This window comes from Polyergus mexicanus, unplaced genomic scaffold (assembly GCF_030449975.1).
Source record: "Polyergus mexicanus isolate NDT 795.1 unplaced genomic scaffold, iyPolMexi1.0 SCAF_6, whole genome shotgun sequence".
NCBI lineage: Eukaryota > Metazoa > Arthropoda > Insecta > Hymenoptera > Formicidae > Polyergus > Polyergus mexicanus.
In genome coordinates, this window is record NW_027223326.1 from 11,437,930 (window position 1) to 11,457,284 (window position 19,355).

General features: G+C 38.8%; 3 protein-coding genes across 8 annotated transcripts in view; all 3 read right to left on the reverse strand.

The window, feature by feature from the left end:
- Nucleotides 1-787: 787 nt before the first annotated feature.
- Nucleotides 788-1,458, reverse strand: LOC138934407 (uncharacterized). Its single transcript, XM_070298108.1, has 2 exons — nucleotides 1,226-1,458; nucleotides 788-915 (listed from the first exon to the last, which is right to left on the reverse strand). Exons 1-2 carry the CDS (start codon nucleotides 1,440-1,442, stop codon nucleotides 788-790), a joined length of 345 nt encoding a protein of 114 aa, XP_070154209.1. The 5' UTR covers nucleotides 1,443-1,458.
- Nucleotides 1,459-1,878: 420 nt separating this feature from the next.
- Nucleotides 1,879-7,878, reverse strand: LOC138934039 (mutS protein homolog 4). Its single transcript, XM_070297413.1, is given in 17 exon segments — nucleotides 1,879-2,889; nucleotides 2,972-3,161; nucleotides 3,244-3,452; nucleotides 3,708-3,821; nucleotides 4,222-4,386; nucleotides 4,389-4,617; nucleotides 4,674-4,777; nucleotides 4,849-4,988; nucleotides 5,070-5,256; nucleotides 5,466-5,660; nucleotides 5,747-5,964; nucleotides 6,108-6,229; nucleotides 6,325-6,509; nucleotides 6,749-6,897; nucleotides 6,969-7,033; nucleotides 7,391-7,523; nucleotides 7,776-7,878. Coding segments are annotated over 17 exon segments (3,471 nt in total). The 3' UTR covers nucleotides 1,879-1,926.
- A 203-nt stretch (nucleotides 7,879-8,081) lies between these two features.
- Nucleotides 8,082-19,355, reverse strand: part of Rhogap19d (Rho GTPase activating protein at 19D) — a 29,315-nt gene continuing 18,041 nt past the window's right edge. For 3 of the 6 annotated variants that reach the window (XM_070297861.1, XM_070297862.1, XM_070297860.1), the window contains 13 exons: nucleotides 18,995-19,106; nucleotides 18,828-18,911; nucleotides 18,521-18,736; nucleotides 17,860-18,387; nucleotides 17,402-17,782; nucleotides 17,186-17,324; nucleotides 16,852-16,976; nucleotides 15,985-16,788; nucleotides 15,626-15,764; nucleotides 15,053-15,113; nucleotides 13,124-13,458; nucleotides 11,575-11,813; nucleotides 8,082-11,319 (listed from right to left, as the gene is read on the reverse strand). In XM_070297861.1, coding sequence (XP_070153962.1) covers nucleotides 10,303-11,319; nucleotides 11,575-11,813; nucleotides 13,124-13,458; nucleotides 15,053-15,113; nucleotides 15,626-15,764; nucleotides 15,985-16,788; nucleotides 16,852-16,976; nucleotides 17,186-17,324; nucleotides 17,402-17,782; nucleotides 17,860-18,387; nucleotides 18,521-18,736; nucleotides 18,828-18,911; nucleotides 18,995-19,106 — 4,180 coding nt within the window. In that variant the 3' untranslated portion in view covers nucleotides 8,082-10,302. Of the gene's footprint in view, nucleotides 11,320-11,574; nucleotides 11,814-13,123; nucleotides 13,459-15,052; nucleotides 15,114-15,625; nucleotides 15,765-15,984; nucleotides 16,789-16,851; nucleotides 16,977-17,185; nucleotides 17,325-17,401; nucleotides 17,783-17,859; nucleotides 18,388-18,520; nucleotides 18,737-18,827; nucleotides 18,912-18,994; nucleotides 19,107-19,355 lie in introns of those variants that run through there. The other 3 variants (XM_070297863.1, XM_070297864.1, XM_070297866.1) reach the window with 3 other exon arrangements.

Here is a 19,355-nt window from a genome sequence, read left to right on the forward strand (position 1 = left end):
ATCAAGATTGCCAGGCTTAGCGAGCTTAAGCTCTGCTATCTTGCCACTTCTCTCGAGAATACAGAGACGTAAAATTATTAGACTGAAATAAAAGAATTGAATTTTTTAATTTTCTTTCGCAAATTATTCTAAAATAATATAAAAAAAGTCATTATAAATTATTTATATTACACTTTCTTAATAAGTAAAAAATTTTTTTGTACGATAGTATGATATTAATACTATATAGTATATAATTAATTTATTTACTTTACGCGGTCGATTGATCGAGGATCTTTCAATAGTTTCCTAACTTTTTCCTAAAGAGAATAATAATGATTGAAAGATTCTGTTCTTCATCGGACAATGCAGTTTGACATTTTTCCCTTTCCATAGTTACGACACGATCGAACCGATCGATTGAGCTTTACTCGCGACGTATACATGGAAGCTGAGAGCTTGAAGAGTTGTCTGCCTTGACCCACTCTCAAATGTCCTCGACTGGTTTCCTTCGCTTGCACGCGTTTCAAAACTTGGACCTTAGACGAAGCGCGGGTTCGTTAAGCGGTCGCTTTTATCGAAGATACGCGATATCACAAACAGTTAATCGGTTGTTCGATTATCTCTCACGTTACTGTTAACGATCGACTGTAATTTTAAAGTATATATCTTGTCTTTCATACATTCCCAATGTATTGTTTAAGTAAATATTTTCAACTGATTACACAATGAAAATAAGAGAGCAAGATAATATTATTTAATTATTAAGCGTTTTATTTACAACAACACAGAGAACAGTTTTGTTATCTTATTCAACATCATCCTCGCAGTAGTCCCACTCTTCCTCTCGAGATTGGATCACAGATGATGGCGGATTTTTAATCGCGGACACATTTGTCGTATCGGGTTTTCCGATACCTAAAGTATTTAGCATTCCTGGCGAGTTTAGAATAGAGATTTGTCATTAATCAACGGATTCCTGCTCTAAATAGAAATTGTGAATTTATTACTGACAAGACTAAAGCTTCAATCTGTCATATCTATATCGAATATATTTTAAAAAATGTGTATCTATTATACTTCTTAATCGAATGTGTTTTTTTTTTATATTCTTTACAATACATATACATATACATATATATATATATATACGATTTAAATCTATTTATAGAAAGAAAACCTTCTGAACGAGTTCTAAATGAAATAGCTCTCATATATAATAATCTATTGCAAGGGATATGCTGACCTTTCAATTTTCCCATCATACCCGTGGCATCTTGCGCCTCCCCCTCCGCTATCGGCTTCCTTATGCTCTGATAAATCGTGTATCCGATACCGAAGACGTGATTAAATACAAACTGAGCGGTGCAGAGCACCATAACCACGAGAATGGGTAGGCAGAGGCTGGTCTCGAAATCGTCTAGAAACACATTCACCGATTCCGATAGCAGATCACTGGACATTCTTTTTACTCGGACAAGTCTCGTTATCTAGGTTAATTTTCGTCTTTGACTTTTCTCTCTCTCTCTTTTTTTTTTTTTTGCGATGATCGAAGCAATTATCGAAGCAATTACGCGTTGGAGACGATCATTATCGCCTCGTCATTTTTATTTTACGCAAAGCTATCCAGTCTTACAATTTTGTATGTCTGCTCGAAAATGGAGCCAATATATCTTGTCAATTTCGTTGCGAAGAGAAAAGATATTCATATGTTTGTAGCTTGCTCAAGTGTGAATCTCGCCTTTTGCATTCTTGCATTCGCAAGCAAATACGGAGGAGAAAATAATTAAAACGAGAAAACATTATTCTTTACCTAAATACAATAACGATAAGAAAGATAAGAACGAAAAATATATAAAACAATTAAAATGAAAAAAGCATTGTTTAATTTTTCTTATATAAATACAAATTAATAATAAAATAAATCATTTTATACTGCGAAATAAGTTACACCGGTGACATTACTACGTCATCGTCCGGAGTAAGGATCAATGATTCTTGCATATCCAAGAAAGTATTTTCGTCGAAAGTCTCGTTTTCGAGCCGTTGCGAAATCTCTTTAGATCGCTTCATCTTTGTTATACCAATCAAAGTTGATTGAGAAGACGGCAGAGCAATGTCGAATTCTCCCTCGGATAAACAATAATCATGATATTGAGTGGATCTAGTGGATGCTGACAGAGAAGGCACTATTGAGTTTAAAGCGACGTTCGATTCTAAACTGCCATGTGGTAGTATTATCTCCGTCTGTCCTTTTAATTCTCCGACTACTAATGCCTTTTTCTGGCTGGTCGTTATTTCAAAGGACGTGCAAACGTAAAATCGCGGATCGATAGTGATAGGACTTTCATCAAGAATCGGCTGTTCAATAAACGACTTGGTCTTTGTCAAATTCGGATGAGATAATTGCGATGCGCTAGGATTCGGAAATCGCGAATTAACGATCCTCGAATCTTCATCAGTTGTCTCGGGCTGTGACGAAAGTGTCGCGCGATTTACGATAGCCCCGTGAATCGACGAGTCTATCTTCCGATTCCGATCAGTTTCCACAATTTCCATTGGTTCGTTCTCCGCTTGGTACTCTCGTTGACTTTTATTTCGTTCCGCTAATTCGATGAACGATATTGCATCGTCGTTGGTTGCCGTCGTTGGATTATCGTTCGATGCCAAGTTTTTATCCTCCTCGCGTCTCTCGCGTTCTTCCGTGACGCTTGTAGATTTTACGGGAATTTGTGCTCCTTCCGCAAGCAGTTGCTTCTTACGTCGCTCGCCCAGATCCAGTTGCTTCAAAATATTTATGATATTTGCGAAAATGAAACGATTGTTCTCCAACAGCGCGCGCAACTGCACGACCGCGTCGTAACACGATTTCTTCCACGATGGGGAACTTGCAATAGACCCGGGATTATTCTAGAGAAAGAATAAGATATTTAAAGAAAATTTAATAATTTTGTAACAATTACGAACATTTGTGAATTCACGATTCGAGTACCTGTGCGGTAGATTGTCGAGACGCGTATTCCCGCGCTTTAGTCGTAACGCATTTCGGTAGAGAAGATACTTCCGCTAGAGAAATGCCATAGTGATCGGTAGGTCCTACTCCGGGATTCAACTTGTGAGTGTATATCAGATGTAGCTCGTTCGATTCTTCCGACTCCGCGGTTTTTGTCTCGAAACAATGACTGAAACCATAGGAGCAATAACGCGAATGGATTTTTCCCCTTTGCTAAACGGATTATATATTTACGCAAGATTTTCACGTACGTTGTCACGTTGTGATACATGTTTCTCAGTGCAGTGAGATGCAAAAAGTGCGTCGCGGCAAACGTGAACGCAGTCGTCAGCAATAATTTCTCGCATATCGACCAAGCGATGGCCGAACCCTCCTCGACAGTGGTATGCCTACAGAGCTCGTCTAGAACCACGAGAGACCTGGGTGTGACGGATTGCAAAATATATTGCGCCTCCTTCATCTGGAAACGAGCGAATATTGCTAATATAAAATTGCTTGTCAATTTGATTTTCATATCGAGATTGCCAATTCTCTCCTTGATCGGAACATTGAACGCGGTTGATATTCAGATCATTTGATAGCACTATGCGTGTCGTCGACACATCTTTAATAGAAAAATTAGAAAAAAATATTCAATATAAAATGATACTTTCACGTGTTCCGAAGAGAGACGGATACATTCGTGAGATTAATTATACATTTGTCGGGCGATTACCTCGAGGACGTAAGCGGATGCGTTGAGCTCGGCGTCGTCGCGAGAGCTCATTCTGCAAAGTATGCGATCCGCTATGCGAAACGTCGCCTTTGTCGCCGGCACGTAAGAACCGATCTGTAATAAACGCGTGTAACGAGTCAAGAAATATGTTGGAGAGATGAAATATGTCATTTTATAATAAACATCTCGTATAATATAATTAATAATAATAATAATATTCCGTAATAATATATGGTATTTAATAAAAAATATCTTTTTATAAAAAAATATATATTCAATAAAATTTAACGTTTAATATTAAATTTTTTGTCATACCTTATCGTCTTATAGCTAGTAAATATTTGACGTGTTGGAGAGAAGTTTTATTGCATTAAAATTAAATATATATTGTTGGAACTTTGAACCCTCGGAATGAATTTTTTTTTTTTTTTGTATTGATTGTGGTTAACATAAGAGATATTCATGATTAAATATTACATACGATTAAAATTAATGCGAAGCGAAGCGAAGTTACCTGTGCCATGATTTGAAGTAGAACGATCTGTTTTAGATACGTGGACTTGCCGCTCATGTTCGGTCCAGTTATCAGATGAAAATTATACGCAATCGACGCGTTCTGCGCGTCAAAGAATAAGGTAAGAAAATATGATAGATTTGTCTCTCACACGGATTATTTATTCCAACACTCACCACATCGTTGGCTACGGGTAAGTCTCTGTTAAATAACTCCATAATGGGATGAAACGAGTTTACCAGTTCAAACTTCGAATCGAACGTTGGTCTCACGTATTCCGGATTACTGCTGATTTGCGCCAACGAAAGTATCAAGTCTAATTCCGCCACGTCGGCGCTCAGTTGAAACAAACAGCCGACATGCTGTCTTATATCCTCCAGTAAATTAGTCAACAATCTACAAATTATTACTATTTATTATTAATACGGGGATCTATTCGACGATCAACTTACGTGTTACTCATCACGTAAATCTCCTCGCAAGCTTTCTTGCACTGTTTATTTAACGTCAATAGCCCTGTTGTGGTCATTGTGAAGGATCTTCTGTTTTTTCGCGCCTACGCATAAATAAGACATTGGAGGTACAATTAAAATTAAATTCCATAAACGATATCAAGCGATAAATTACTTGAATAAATTCCGTTGGCAAGTCCGAGATTATCATCCTCGCATTTTGCGGTATCACAACATTTATATGGTAGCCCAGGTTCGCGTTGTATTCCAAGGATAATGGAAGCTTGTGTTTGACGGCTAATTGCTCTACCGTATCTATTTAAACAAATTCGTCAAATGAGAAATATAATTTTTTAAATAATTTTAATATATATATATATATATATATACATATACTTTTCATATCGCTGATTAATTCGCAGTAAATTTGCCGAGCGACGTCCAATAATTCATTGATATCAGCTTTTATAGCGAAGCACCGCTGCATACCCAGGGAAGTGCACCCCTTCACGAATCTCGCGTCCGCGTGTATCAATGTCAAAATCTTATCTTTCATAACTCGGAATTCCGAATTTCCTAAATTCTTCAAGTTGGAGGAAAAAATTTATCATATCGATAAGAACATAAATAATATTATATAAATTATGAAATTACAATTTTTAATTTAATTTAATTTTAGAGTAAATATAAATTTTTTATAATTTATATAATAAATAATTAATTTAATTATATGAATAATTGGAAGAAAATTTTTTAAACCATATCAATAAGTCTCGAACAAGAGCGCAGCACCTTTCGCATTTTCGCAAAAAATGGATGAATACCGGTCGCGAGGATTGCTTCCAATTCCGGAACAGTGTCCAGACAGCTCTTCAACAGCAACGCGTAGTTTAGATTTCGCTCTGCGTTTTGTATGTCGTTGACGTGTAAAGGTTTAATCGCTAACGTCAGCAAGCGATCCGTGCCGAAGAGGCGTTGCACCACCGGCTGCAAAATACAGATCTCACATAACGTGCGACGTGCAAAAATTCTGTCTGTGGAACAGCTCCCTTTTGTGATGCAATACGTTATACCTGAAGACTGGTGCATAGAGAATGATTGGCCATCAATTCCGCTACGCAGGACTGTCGATCCAGGATCAGACGTTCGTCGCAGCCGGGCTGAAGGATGGAGGCGCGCAGGAGTCTCCTACCCATAGGAGTCAGGCAGCGGTCCATCGTGCCCAGCAGACTGACGATGGTATGTTTGGACTGCGAGACGACCAGTTCCAAACTACGTGCGCTCTCGATATCTGTGCGAATATCTACCATGATGTAGTTTACCGCGGAAAAGATTGTCTTTCTCTTCGCGATATATATTGTATATTATTATTGTATTTAAATTATTTAAGAAAAAAAAAATATATATATATATATTTTTTTTTAAATAACTTGCCAATCATAGTAGTATTCGGTGATCCTTGAAACTCTATTCGCATCGATTGTGGAGCATAAACCATATGTTGGACGTATTCCACGTATTTTAGCAGTGCTGCGGCCGCAGCCAAAGCGTAATACCTGAACAGGACGAAAAACGAATAACATCCTTTCTTCCTCTTTCTAATTGTATTGTTTACTATTTACGTATGTATGATCATTTTTTGTAACGTTACTTTTGTTTTACTATCAATTCCACAGTAGAGTAGTCTCTGGCGCATAGAGTTCGCACGCGTTCCATGCCGGTCGACTCGTTGAAGTGTATTCGTGAAATCGGCGTGACGTTGAGAGCATTGAATTTCTCTTTGATCGATTTGTACAGTTTATTATCATGTTCGCACATTGTCTCGGGCATCAGTATCTTTAAAGATTAAAAAAAAAAAAAAAAAAAAAAATTGAGGGACCAGTATTTTTCATTGAATGTTGCTTCATCTATATTATAGCAAAATATATCTAGCTTTTTCTTCTTAGTTAGTTTAATTTTTCATTTTTTATTTTATAATGAACTTTAATATCAAATGAAAAATAACATATTTATAAATTCATTGATATCAATATGAGATACCAGTAAAATTAATTAATTAAATTAATAATACCTACTTCTATCGGATCGAGAATGTTAATTTTCGTCAAGGTATTCACGTATGTTTGGCAATCGCTGATTTGACAAAGGATCAAGTACGGGTATTGAAGATCTATCGCTGCCAAGCCGACTTCGTTCCTGGCGTCTCCTCGGCCAGCTGTTAACGCTATCAGAAATATATATCGATGAATAAAACAGTGAATGCCTCTCTAGTTTTATTATTTAACTTTTGCTCACCGATCACCACCCAAGAATCCGCGTTGCTGGATGTGCCGTACGGTGTCGATTTCGGATTGATCGACCTAATATTGTAGATATCGAGAAATAACATTTTTAATATCTGCACAAGCGCCCTCGGGAATGATATCAGAAATAAAACTATATAAATTGCTTTTAAAAATTGAATTGGTTTGTAAATGTTTTCTATAATCAAAGTTATAAAAAAAATAATATAGTTAATAATGTTCAATTTTCTATGACATCTACGAAATAAAATTGCGCATTTTTAATGGAATTGTACGAAAAAAAAACCATATATATATATATATATATATATATATATATATATATACTTAACGAGATATCGAACAAATTTTATTTCAAGAAGATTTTAAAGTTGTACGGAAAAAAAAAGAGGAAAGAGATTCGCAGGCACTCACCCTATACTACAACGAGACGTGCTCGGCAAATACGACGACGCAGAGAAGTAATTCTCTCTGCGATTATATCTTGGCGTCTTTGAGTTCGCGGCTCCGGAGCTTGTCGGGACTCTCGGGAAGTCAGAATTGAATTCTACATTCGAGAATGGCGCGAGACAAATGTAAAAATTGTTTCGTTAATAAAAATGGGTAAAAGTCGCGGTTAAAAGTCGAATATACTAATTTTCGACTATGCAACGATAGTTCTTTTTTTTTTATGTTGGAATTGTATGTTAAGATTTTATCTCGCAAATTTATATATTCAATGAATCTCGTCGAAATATATTGCGCAAACTCTGAATTCTACGTCCGCAATCGATGTTAATTCTCGGGGAATATCACTTACGATATTTCGGAAATATGTTTGTAACGCGTTGCGCATTCGGTATGGATCTTCCTCTCGTGTAAGCGCGTCGTCCTCTTAGCGGTGCGGCCTGTGTTACATTCATTTTTTTATAGAGCAAAGAGACAAGTGTCGAAAAATCTTTGCGACTTTATGGCAATCTTGCATTTAAACGCAGTAGTATCGTGAATTTGTTCGTTAAATTCACATCGAGTGTCACGTGACAAAATTCGACTAATGAAGCATGTCGTTTGAAGTTTATAAAGTTTATATCAAGTCAGACAGGGATACAAACACACCTTCAACATGTCTCGTAATAATATATTTATTTACAATTTTTTTCTCAATGTGTGTATCCTCTTACGCACATTTACTTGGGATTAATAATAAATAACACGATCACAATCACTATTCCTTCCGAAATAAATATCGCTCTTTGTCTCATCGTTCCTTAAAATTTAATTACATTTGTATTTACAGGCATCTCAATAATGAAATCGATTGTCTCTGCTACTTTAAATTCCTCCTTTCGCGCCACAGCAACTATATACACACACACACACATATATATATATATATATATATATATATATATATATATATATATATGTATGTATGTATATATGTATATATGTAAAGTTTATGTAAAATTTTTTATGTATATAAAATCGCACCTTGAAACAAAATAACGCACGATGTACAATATATATGATAATTTGCGTGACAAATTTTGCTGTATATATATTTATACATTAATCTTCGAAAACATATGTAAAAATCAACATGAAACATATTGCGCCGATCCCGCGAGAAAGAATATCAACCTTTATACGTACATTAATAGTAAATTAATTGCAATTAATATGTGTATACATATATATATATCGTATGGTTTTTTTCTATATCATTCGTGGATATGCTATGTATTTAACCACAATGTACCTAACCACGAGTTAATATCTGGCTAATCAGACTTGTGGTGCCTAATATTCTCGCTTACCGGTAATTTTAACGTAACCGCACTAATTGTTAGATGCAAATTACAAGAGAAAACAGAAGCAAAGAGATTGTTTGGCAAATACAAATAATATTAACTATACATATAAGAGACCCACAACAAGCGTTTGAGAGAATATTTTCAAGTATATCATTTTACAGCAATACACAAAAGGATGTATCAATCTCGTAACGAAGCACAGTGGGAAATTTGGCCGATCTAGAAAGAAAACAGGATTTCCTTCTATCTCAATCCCTCGATATCATTTTATCTATCTTAGAATGGACAAATTTCTCATTATACGAGAGGCACCGAATACACATACAGTAATTAACGGCACCACATCTTGTCTTTTACTTATCGCGATAAAATTTCAATGCCGCAACAGTGGTCTTCAAACGATGATCGTTAATGTAATGTTGACGATAATGCACATAAAAAAAATGCGCATACGTACGCGCGTGTAAAAACATAATATATATATATATATATATTGTATATACATACACGTACGCACGTATGCATAGCACGCGATATGTGTACATAGATAGACGCGAGATCGATCAAGATTTATCACATCGTAGACTTTTCATCGAAGTTTGCAGTAAAAAATTTCTTAACACTATGAATGCTACCTTTCGAAGAACTTTCAAATGCGCCGATCGCTCGTGACGACGATGTTGAGAATTGCTCGTTAACACGCACAATTTCTATCTCAACAATTTTCTCTTATCTCTATCGCACGCTTGTTAAAAATAATACATTTCGCGCACGAGGATCGAGCAGTATCGCACGCGTATAAAGAATATGCACGCGACGAGAGAGAGAGAGAGAGAGAGAGAGAGAGATGTAAAGTGATTATTAAAATATAAATTTAAAGACAGACAATATATATATAGTTACCTGGATATTTAATATTCAATCGCGAATCCTATATATAATATATTCCGCATTATACATATATCTTATGTACAAAAGATGTCACAATCACAAATCACAAGTATGATAATACGTATATAATTGACACGATACAAATGCTACATGCAATTAAAACCGTTAAAATAACTTTCTTACGTTTCTACAACGCGACCTGGCGCTTACTATTTCCGTTAGATCGGCGAAGTGTCTTTTTCTCTAAAATAAAATCTAATACGCGATCGTTGCAATGATTCTCGCATTGTACATTAATCTAACTCGATGGTCAAAACATCGCTGTGTAGAAGACGAAGTGCCTAGTTTTCTTTCATATTCAATTCATTTTAATTGTCGTGAAACAAATTGTCGATAACGATTCATAGAGTGATGGCTCTTTGGCACGTTGGCGAGTGACAATCGATGAATCATATCGGCAAACGAGAATTTAATGATCATTATCCAGATATTTTTATAATATAAGATGTATAAACTTGATATGATTCAGGGATATAATGTAAACTGGTACAGATATTAAAAATGACGGCAGGTACAGCAACAGTGTTGCGTGTATTATTCAGAGGTGAATAAAAAATGTCGAGTAATTTACTCGAGCATATATTATACGTGACTCTCGAGGGGCACCTTGAAGACCTTAGACGCGATATTCGCATCCGGCAACGACTGCGGCCGCGCAGCGTTAGTCACGTTGAAGACAACGTTGCTGGGTCCGCGAAAGCTCACCTCGATCAAGAAACTCGTGTCGGCCATGCCAACGCGATGGGCGCTCAGATCGGGCGAGCTGGTTCTGAGCTGGCTCTTCTTCGGTCTGTAATCGCTTCTAATGATCCTCTCGGCCTCAGACTGCAATTTATTATCGAGCCAATGCACTTTGTCAAAGTCCTTGGTACCGCCGACCGTGTGTCTCCGTTTGATCGATCGTTCTGACATTCCATTTTTCCGTTTCAGTTTCGTGGCGCTCTCCTTTCGCACTGATTGCCGCCGTTTGCTAATATTGCACTCGGTCTTCTCGGTCTTGGTCAACGATTCGGAGCGTTTCAGCCTGCTGCCCGGCGACTCCGATCTGTCACCGGAGTGTTTGTTCAGACTCTCGGACCGTTTAAGCAGCGATGGTCTCTCGGTCGAATGTTTATTCAGACTCTCCGATCTTTTTAATCGGGAGCAAGTATTCTCGGACGTTCTCTTGTTCAATGATTCCGATCGTTTCAGGCGGGATCTCACCTCGGAGCTCGTCAGGCTTTCAAATTTTTTCAGCTTGTTGGAATAACTGGAATCTCCAGTCGTCTCGTAATGGTGACCCTTGGCGTCCAATTTTGCATCGACATCGTTGTTCTCCGAGCATCTACTACTTTCATAAAGACTCTTCTCGCTCGTTGATTCGTAACGTCTTGGATTTCCAGCGCACGGATAATCACCCTCCTCGTCGGCATCCCTCCGATCGTCCTTGTCCTTCTCGCTCGAATCCGAAGTTTTCTCCATCACCGTCTTCTCCGTGGCGTGATTTGGATCCGGCCTCTGCTTATCGTTCACGCCGCGGTCGTTATTCGGTGTGATTGACTCCAAAGAATGTGGGATGTCGTCGATCACCGTAGAATCGGTATCCTTCTCGGGAGTGTCCTGCGGTAAAGAAAAACAAGAAAACGATAGCATTTGTTAAGAAATTATTCAATAAGCATATCAATGTCTTTTTAACTTATATTTTTTTTTATTTATATTTAAAATATGCTAGGCCGTCTAGTAAGTTATCTAGGTAAAAGTAAATTATCCGAGACATTTCGTACTCATATATTCTCTCTGATAACATTAATAGCTTCAAATATACGAAAGAGACTTTATCGATACAACACGTGATCATAATATTAAGACACTTACGTCCTTTGGGCGAGAGATATGATATTTGTCGAGCGATTTATGAAGGCTGGGATCACGATAAGCTTCCATAGATGGATATCGAAATTTCACAGATACGCTCGATTTTTGCTCCGCGGAGATGCCGTTCTTATTACGGGGCGCGGATTCCGGAGGAGGCTGCGCTTGAATCGACGATTGATTGATGAGAGACCTCCATTTGCGATCGAATGTGGTCGTGAGGCTGGTTAGAAGGTCGCTACCTGTAAGATTCGTCGTGTTAATAATAAAGCGAGATACGCGCGTGAAAACACACGAGACGCACAAACTTGTATGAATACAAAGGAAAAAAAGAAAAAACACTCAAAGCACCGCGAGTTGTTATCTGATCGTTGTTGTAATAATTTGTCATATACGCAATCGTTAAACAAGATGAACAAAAAGTATATGCGTTTTTTTTCTTTTCGTTTATCGCAGCTGGTGATATGCGTGAGTGCATTCTTACAAAATAAAATCGTCACGAAATAAGATTGTAGTTGGAAATAATCTGTAAGAATAATAATGATCGTCAAAATGCATTCTATCGACGTGAAGCGAGCGCGATTATCGGAAGAGAATTAATTAATATGTTATTGTAGCTTCGTTCTTATCAGAGAGCATCGTCGCAATCGCTATCGTCGTTATCACTCAGTTTTACTATTGTCGTTGTCAATAAAAGTTGTCATTATTTCGCTAACTATATACATTACGGCAATTGCAATAACAATGTAATTAGCAATATCTTCTTTCTTGCGTTGAAGCATGATAGGAAAACAAACATCGTATCCTTAGATGAGAAAAAAAAACAAACAAACAAGATACGTCAATTGTACAAAAATCTCCACAAGAAACACAGTACATAAATAATATTACTAAAAATATATCTTTAAATGTAGATACCTAAAAAATTACTCAAAAAAATATTTAAACTATGCTTATTGAAAACTAAAATTAAAATAGCCGAATGATTAATTGGTATATTAACGCTGCTTTAAAGTAGAAGAGATTACATGTTTCTGTGAAAATATTTTCATTTTCGAGGAATACTGTATCGTATAAGAATTTCGCAATTAGTGAGACGTAAACAAGATTCACGCTCACAAACATACAAGCGGGAAATTGTGAGAAAAATAACACGAAGAAACAGCATCGTCGTCTCTATCAATGGGACGAGGTAAGAAAAGAAAAAAAAAAAACGCTTTCAGCGTTATTATAAAAGCCAGTCAAGGTTCTTCTCGAAGATGACGGTCGCGATATATGTAAAATGTAAAATATGAACAGAGCAGATTGCGCGATTGCTGGGCGCGAGAGATGCATACGTGACACGTACGGAGACAAATGTTAGTCGAAGAGATAAAAGTAACAACAAACACAACGCGTGGCGTGCTTAATGGTGGCCTGTATGTAAAATAAAAGAGCGTGTATATAAAAGCCATTCGGTTTGAGTCAGCCAGCTGATCAGCTCGTCGGGTTGGATCTCGGATGTTGGAGGCGGATCCGCCAGATTTCTGATCTGGCAAGACGTGGGATTTACCTCGGAGGAATCGGTTTAGAGTCTTGGCGGTGGCTGGTTCGTCTGACGATCGCGCGTCGTCTCCTGTGCACGATTGCGATGATGATGAGGCAGCTGTTGCTGTAGACGCGACAGCAGTTGCCAGCGGTGCGGCGGCGGCGGCGGCGGCTGCTGCTGTTGTTGCTGCTGTTGGCACTGACACGGGCATGGACATCGGCATCGGGACCGCTGCGACCGGCACTGGCATTGACATTGGCGACTGGGTCGGTGTCTTCGGGGCGGCGGGACTACCGGGACCTGCGGTACCGTATAGGTGGGACGATATGTACCACCAAAAACCCGGGCTCGCTGTGTGCCTACACGTGGTATTCAACCATTTCGTACCGTCATTCATTCGTTATCGCTCATGATGCGGCCGGCGCGGCGGAGCAATTCTCTCGTCTTCCTCACGTCTTCCTCCTTTGCGTCTGGACCCACCGTATATATATCTCTCCGTCTCTCTTTCTTTCTCTTTATTCAAGTACTCTATATTCTCTCGAACCGATTAGCCACTGATTGATCGCCGCGCGAATCCAGTATGCTCGAAATGAAAGTATATCGTCCGACAGAGAGACTGAACGGACGTAACGCAAAAAGAGGAAAGATAAAACGAAAGAAAAAAAAGACAAGAAAAGTAGATTGAGAGCGGAGAGGAAAAATCGAATTTTCAAGATCAACATCAACGATTTTTCAGCCGTAACGAGAACACGCGACGGATTGATCGACCCTGTCCGAGGATCCTCGGAAGAAACATGTTGATCCGACTATATTCGTATTCCTTTCGGGCGTGTCTGATCGCAAAGACGTAGACTGAGGCGGCAGAGCAATCAGTTTCACATAATTAAAAAGGCCACAAGATTAATCAGCAATAAAGGCAATCGTTATAATCGATTAAAGAACAGGCAGGCAGACGAACAATCAGACAAGTGTAATTCGGCGATGCACACGTGTGTGATGAGAAAATGCGAAAACTAGATGTACTTTCAGACTAACAGCAAGACCCCCATCGAAACATTGCTTACGATGGTCGTAAGCAGAGAAAGAAAGAAAAAAAAGAAAAACGCCTTCAAACTTATTGTTCAAAAATCGCTCATGATATGAGATAACGTACATGTGTGTCTAAACGTGATTCCTCTAAGAATATTCACATCTTCGTAAAGGCAAGCAGTGATCGAAGAAAATCCATTTGAAGTGCTCGCGATAGATCCTCGAAAGACATACATGCGACGAGAGAGATTTATCTGATAATCAGCGTTAAAGAGCATTTGAGACACTTTTTTTAAAATAATTTTTGGAAAGAGATATCCAGTAAGAGATCATATTTCTTCGGGGATATCGTTAGCCCTCAGAAAACGTATTCTCTTATTAAATATATCAAATGCGTTAAAAAAAGAAGCATCTCGACCTTTTTTACGCCGACTGTACATTTACGAGGAAAAGTCGCTGAAGAAGCAGTCAATCTGTGTAAAATATATGTGCTTTTTTTAATGTCGAAAGCCGAAGACTGGCGCATGCAGCACATGAAAACAATGTAAAAATAAAGGATCGGTCCCAAAAGACGCGTCATATGTATAACTTTGATATATATATATATTTATTTTTTTAAATTTTATTCTCATTCTCTCTCTTTGTGACCGATCCTCCTTGCGCTTGATCGCAAATGCGAGATATAGTATCTTCTAAAATTAAATCTGCTTTCATTGCAAGAAGCCTCGTGTGTTTCGTGGACGTGTTTGCACTATAATCGACTACGCTCCGCGTAATGGTAATGTTGCGAACGCAATGTAAGAAAAAAATGTCAATTTCCGAGCAATGACAATGTAACTTCGTAACATACAATTAAAGATCGTCATAACTCGAAGAAAAAGAAAAAGAAATCGCTTGAAGCAAAAATAAGAAGGAGGAATGTACCTAGAAAGCTTTTTGTTAATAGTGAGTATCTTCTGTGTCCACTGCAGAAAACAAGATCCTGCTACACTCACCGATCGTCAGAAGCGATATTATACAGAGAAAAGATATAAGAGAGGATATGAATAGAGGCAGATACATAATACACGTTGTAATTGTCACGTGGATTCACGACGAGAGATAGGAATTGGAATATATTCGAATCGGAAAACGTTTTCAGGAATTGATGAACAAATTCGCGCGAGAAATGCTGAAAGAATAGCAAGCGAATTTGCTTTTCTAATATATCGCTTTTTTAGATAATTTTTGTATACATAACACACGTACATATACGACACGTATTATTATATGTAGATCTTGATCCCTTGAACTCTGCGATTATCAGCATTGTTTCACGCATACGCGTTAATTATCTATTTTTGCGGAATAGCATGTACAAAAGATTCGCGTATCGTACAATGCTTCATATTTTTATCGTAACATACGATTGTTGGGATATATTGAGAGCACAAAGCTAGCATATGACGAGGATTCGGAATAACGACGTCGCGAAGATGTAAGGAATGGAATACTAACCATCATCCGAGCCATCGCCGGAAACACTTCGATGTTGCTGCGACGGTGATGGAGAAGACTGCGAAAGATTGTGAACCTCGTGCAAGGAATCCAGACTGCCGTATCGAACTGGCGGTAAACAGATCGACTCTGTTGACGGCTGTAATGCCAATAAATCTGTATGAGCAAGCAGGATCGATCAAAGAACAATTTTTTTGAATGACAAAATAACATATAACACGATCTTTGCAAAACAGAAAGAAAAAAGTCCTTCAATAGTACTTCACCTACGATCTTGAATATCACACGAAAAATGAATAAAACTTGGATTAGGTATTATCATCTAATCATTAATCAAACGTAAATTCAAATAAACTCACGTCTTTGTCCGTCTTGAACTTCTTAATGACGCCGTTATTTATCTTCTCCCCCAACACGGTAGTCAGTTGATTGGTTGCTTGCGCTTTCTGGTGTGTCTGGTGTGATTGCTGTTGTATAGTTATCGACAGCGGTGGCCTCGTGGTCGACCGCGATCTGACTTGCGACCTCTCTGACAGGTTCAGCAACGATTCATCGGCGAGTCTCTCGTTCAAACTGGACAGACGTTCCGACAACAGACTCGGTGATACTGTCGTATCGACTATACTGTCGAGCAGATCATCGTTCTCCATCTCTCGTTTCGCCAACTGCCATTCTATCTCAATCCTTCGTTTCTCCTCTTCTCGCTTCTCTGCTTCGAGTCGCTGTCGATGTTGATCCCTCTGCAGCATCGCCTTTGTCTCTTCCTCGAATCTTCGCACTCTTTCCTGCGTGGTCGCGCTTAAACCGGTATATGTCAGGATCGCTATTTCGTCATTGCTCTGTCTCGTCTGGTTAGATTCGCCGGATGCAATGGAGCCCGTTTCCGCCGAGCTTGGACCAATCTCGTTCGGCAATCTCGAAGAGTCCACAGACGGCGGTGCAGATTGAATCGCGTACTTGGAACGATTCGATGGAGACGCTCCGTTATTCGACGAACCGCCGATATTATTAGAATCAACCGACAGGGACCGATCGGAACGATCAGTAGAATGATTCTTGTTCTCGTGCATCTGTACGATTTCGCTGACGGAACACTGCCGCTCGTTCAAGGCCATGCTCTGCCGAATCGTTGGCGAACTCTCCGATTCTTGCTTCGATTTGGCCTAAATTATTACAAGTTTGATTTTAACTTCTCGTCCGATGAAAAAATAAGATCAGTAACTAACCTTATCGCCCTCGTGTTCACCGTTATCGATTTCGTCTTGATTCTTTCGCCTTCTTTGGATCTTTTTGTTCGCTGCAGATATAATTGATGATACGATGTCCCTAGCGGATGCCATGTCACGTATGCCTGTTTTATCACAATAAAGAAGACAAATGCATTGCTGTTACAAATCGAATATATAGTGAGCTTAAACTATTATCTATCAAAAGCGCCAACAAATATCAAAGTCATGAGCTAAAAAAAAAGATAAGACTTGAAGTAAAGGCGTAAAAAACAAAAAGCGCGAGAAGAATTGCATATGAATTAATGGAGATATGATTATAAATATAACATACCTTCGACTTTCTGAATATTATTTAATAGAAGATTATGATTGGACATCGGTTCGACTTCGCAACTATCCGTTGGAAGACTTAAATTTACGCTCAATCTGCTCAAGTCATCAAGATCGTCCTCCGAGAAGAACCAATCAACCTGAAACATATCGATTCAAGATCCTTAGATATCTTGTTAAGAAAGCAGCGTTTTTTTTTAACATAGAAGAAACTTACGTTATTCAACAAACTCTCTACTATTCTACATTGATGTGACATATCGGTAACCATGGTGACCATATTATCCCTGGAACCGCTCGCTCGTACCAACGTTGGCCCGAAAACGATGGCTAAATTCTTGGCCTCCATTTTATTGATCTCGCTATGATCGACTATTTTCTTCAGATGTTGCATGAGATACTTTAGCGTTTCAAAATGATGCTCCGGAAGATCCCGCAGTAATTTCCGTATCGTGGTCATTCGCCTCTGCGGATCTTCTATCTTATCGGCATCGATGAACATGGGATACAACTCTGCCGTAAGTAGGGAATCGGGCAGTTGACGAAAGAACGATTTCAGCAACGATGATATTACGTTGACGTCGCTCCATCTTGGATCCTGTATGCGAAAAGAAATAAATTATAAACAGAATCTTCACAAAATAGGTACCTTGACATTATCGGACGGAATACCACCTGGAAGTTGATGTTCTCGAATCCTTTATTGACGCTATCCGTGAGCTGGGCGATCGCGGCCGTGTTTCCGGGCACTCTATAGATGCCCACAACCTCGAGACCTCTCGCCTCGACGATACTCGTGCACATCTCGACAATCAACGGTACGTATTCGGAAAACGACGACGGCGGACAGAGTTCGAGGGGTACTTTGAAGGTGGCCCCTTCAGGCGGCATTTGCGCCGTGGGTGAAGAAGGTGCGCCGCCGGTTTGACCGTGCATTCTTCTGAACTGTTTTGCCATCCTCCCCTTCCAAGTCTTCGACTTGGGTGACGGTAAAGGTTCCAGCGTCTGATTACTCGGCTTGCGGGTTTTGTTCACGGGTGATTGTCCAGTCGGCGATCGATTCCTGAACGACGTTAGCTTCTTGATGCCCTTGTGGCTAGGCAGAGGGCTCAATCTTTGGCCGTTGCTCGGAGAAACACTACCGCTTGGAGTTGTCGGAGTCTGCGGTACAGCCTGTTGCTTTGACGTGCAGGATACGATGTCCTGTTTTAATAAATAATTTTTTTCATGAAAAATGTATATAGGAGACTTAATGATTGCAAAAATAATGAAAGAAAAGTGGCGGAAATAATGGTACTTTTATCCGGCAAAGAATTATTCCATAATTAGCGCTCACCGATGATCTTTCCGCGGCGGCGTGAGAATGAAGTGATCTTAACCAGAGCGCCATAGATGCCGCGTCCTCGGTCTGCAAAAGTACTTCCGCCGTAGGATTCGCCACTCGCAACACGTGTTTCCGTTTCGTATAGTCCTCGGCAACGTCGACGACGGAACATCTAACATCGACGCTCTGTCCCGCATTTCCCTCGTTCTCGGTGCTCAACGAAGGACTCTGCAGCAAAAGGGTCATACATAAAATATTCTTCTTTCATATTCCATTTGATTGCAAATGGCACACAATGATCTTTAAATGTTCTTCTCACCTGACTATGACGATCCTTATAAAAATATATTATAGGACCACGGAGGACACCCCAGACCTGCTTCCAGGAACGATCGGTAGATCGCTGAAATTATGATAAATCTTAAAAATTGAAGGACGAATTCAATGTGTATCCAACTGAATTCATTATTTTGTTTGTGTCCTCACCTTGCCATCGAGCACTGTAAACTTCACATGAAGAATTCCCTCCCGTTCCACCGGTTCGGCATCCTTCGCGTCGCAGCTGTTTGATGTATTATGCGGTACAACAATACTGTTACTGGAACAGAAATGGAACTGTGATCGAATCTGTATTGTTTTGAAAACTTTATACATTTATATCTACACAGAATAGAATAGTTGAAATTATCATCTTGATTTACGTCAATTGAGTGATATTAGAGAAAAATTTATAGAAAAAAAAAATAATACATAAATAATGAATGTCTTATAATCTGCCTCCGCTTAAGAAGATTTTATTTGATACATTTTATGTTTCCTTAAAACTAAACATGCAATTTTAGCAACC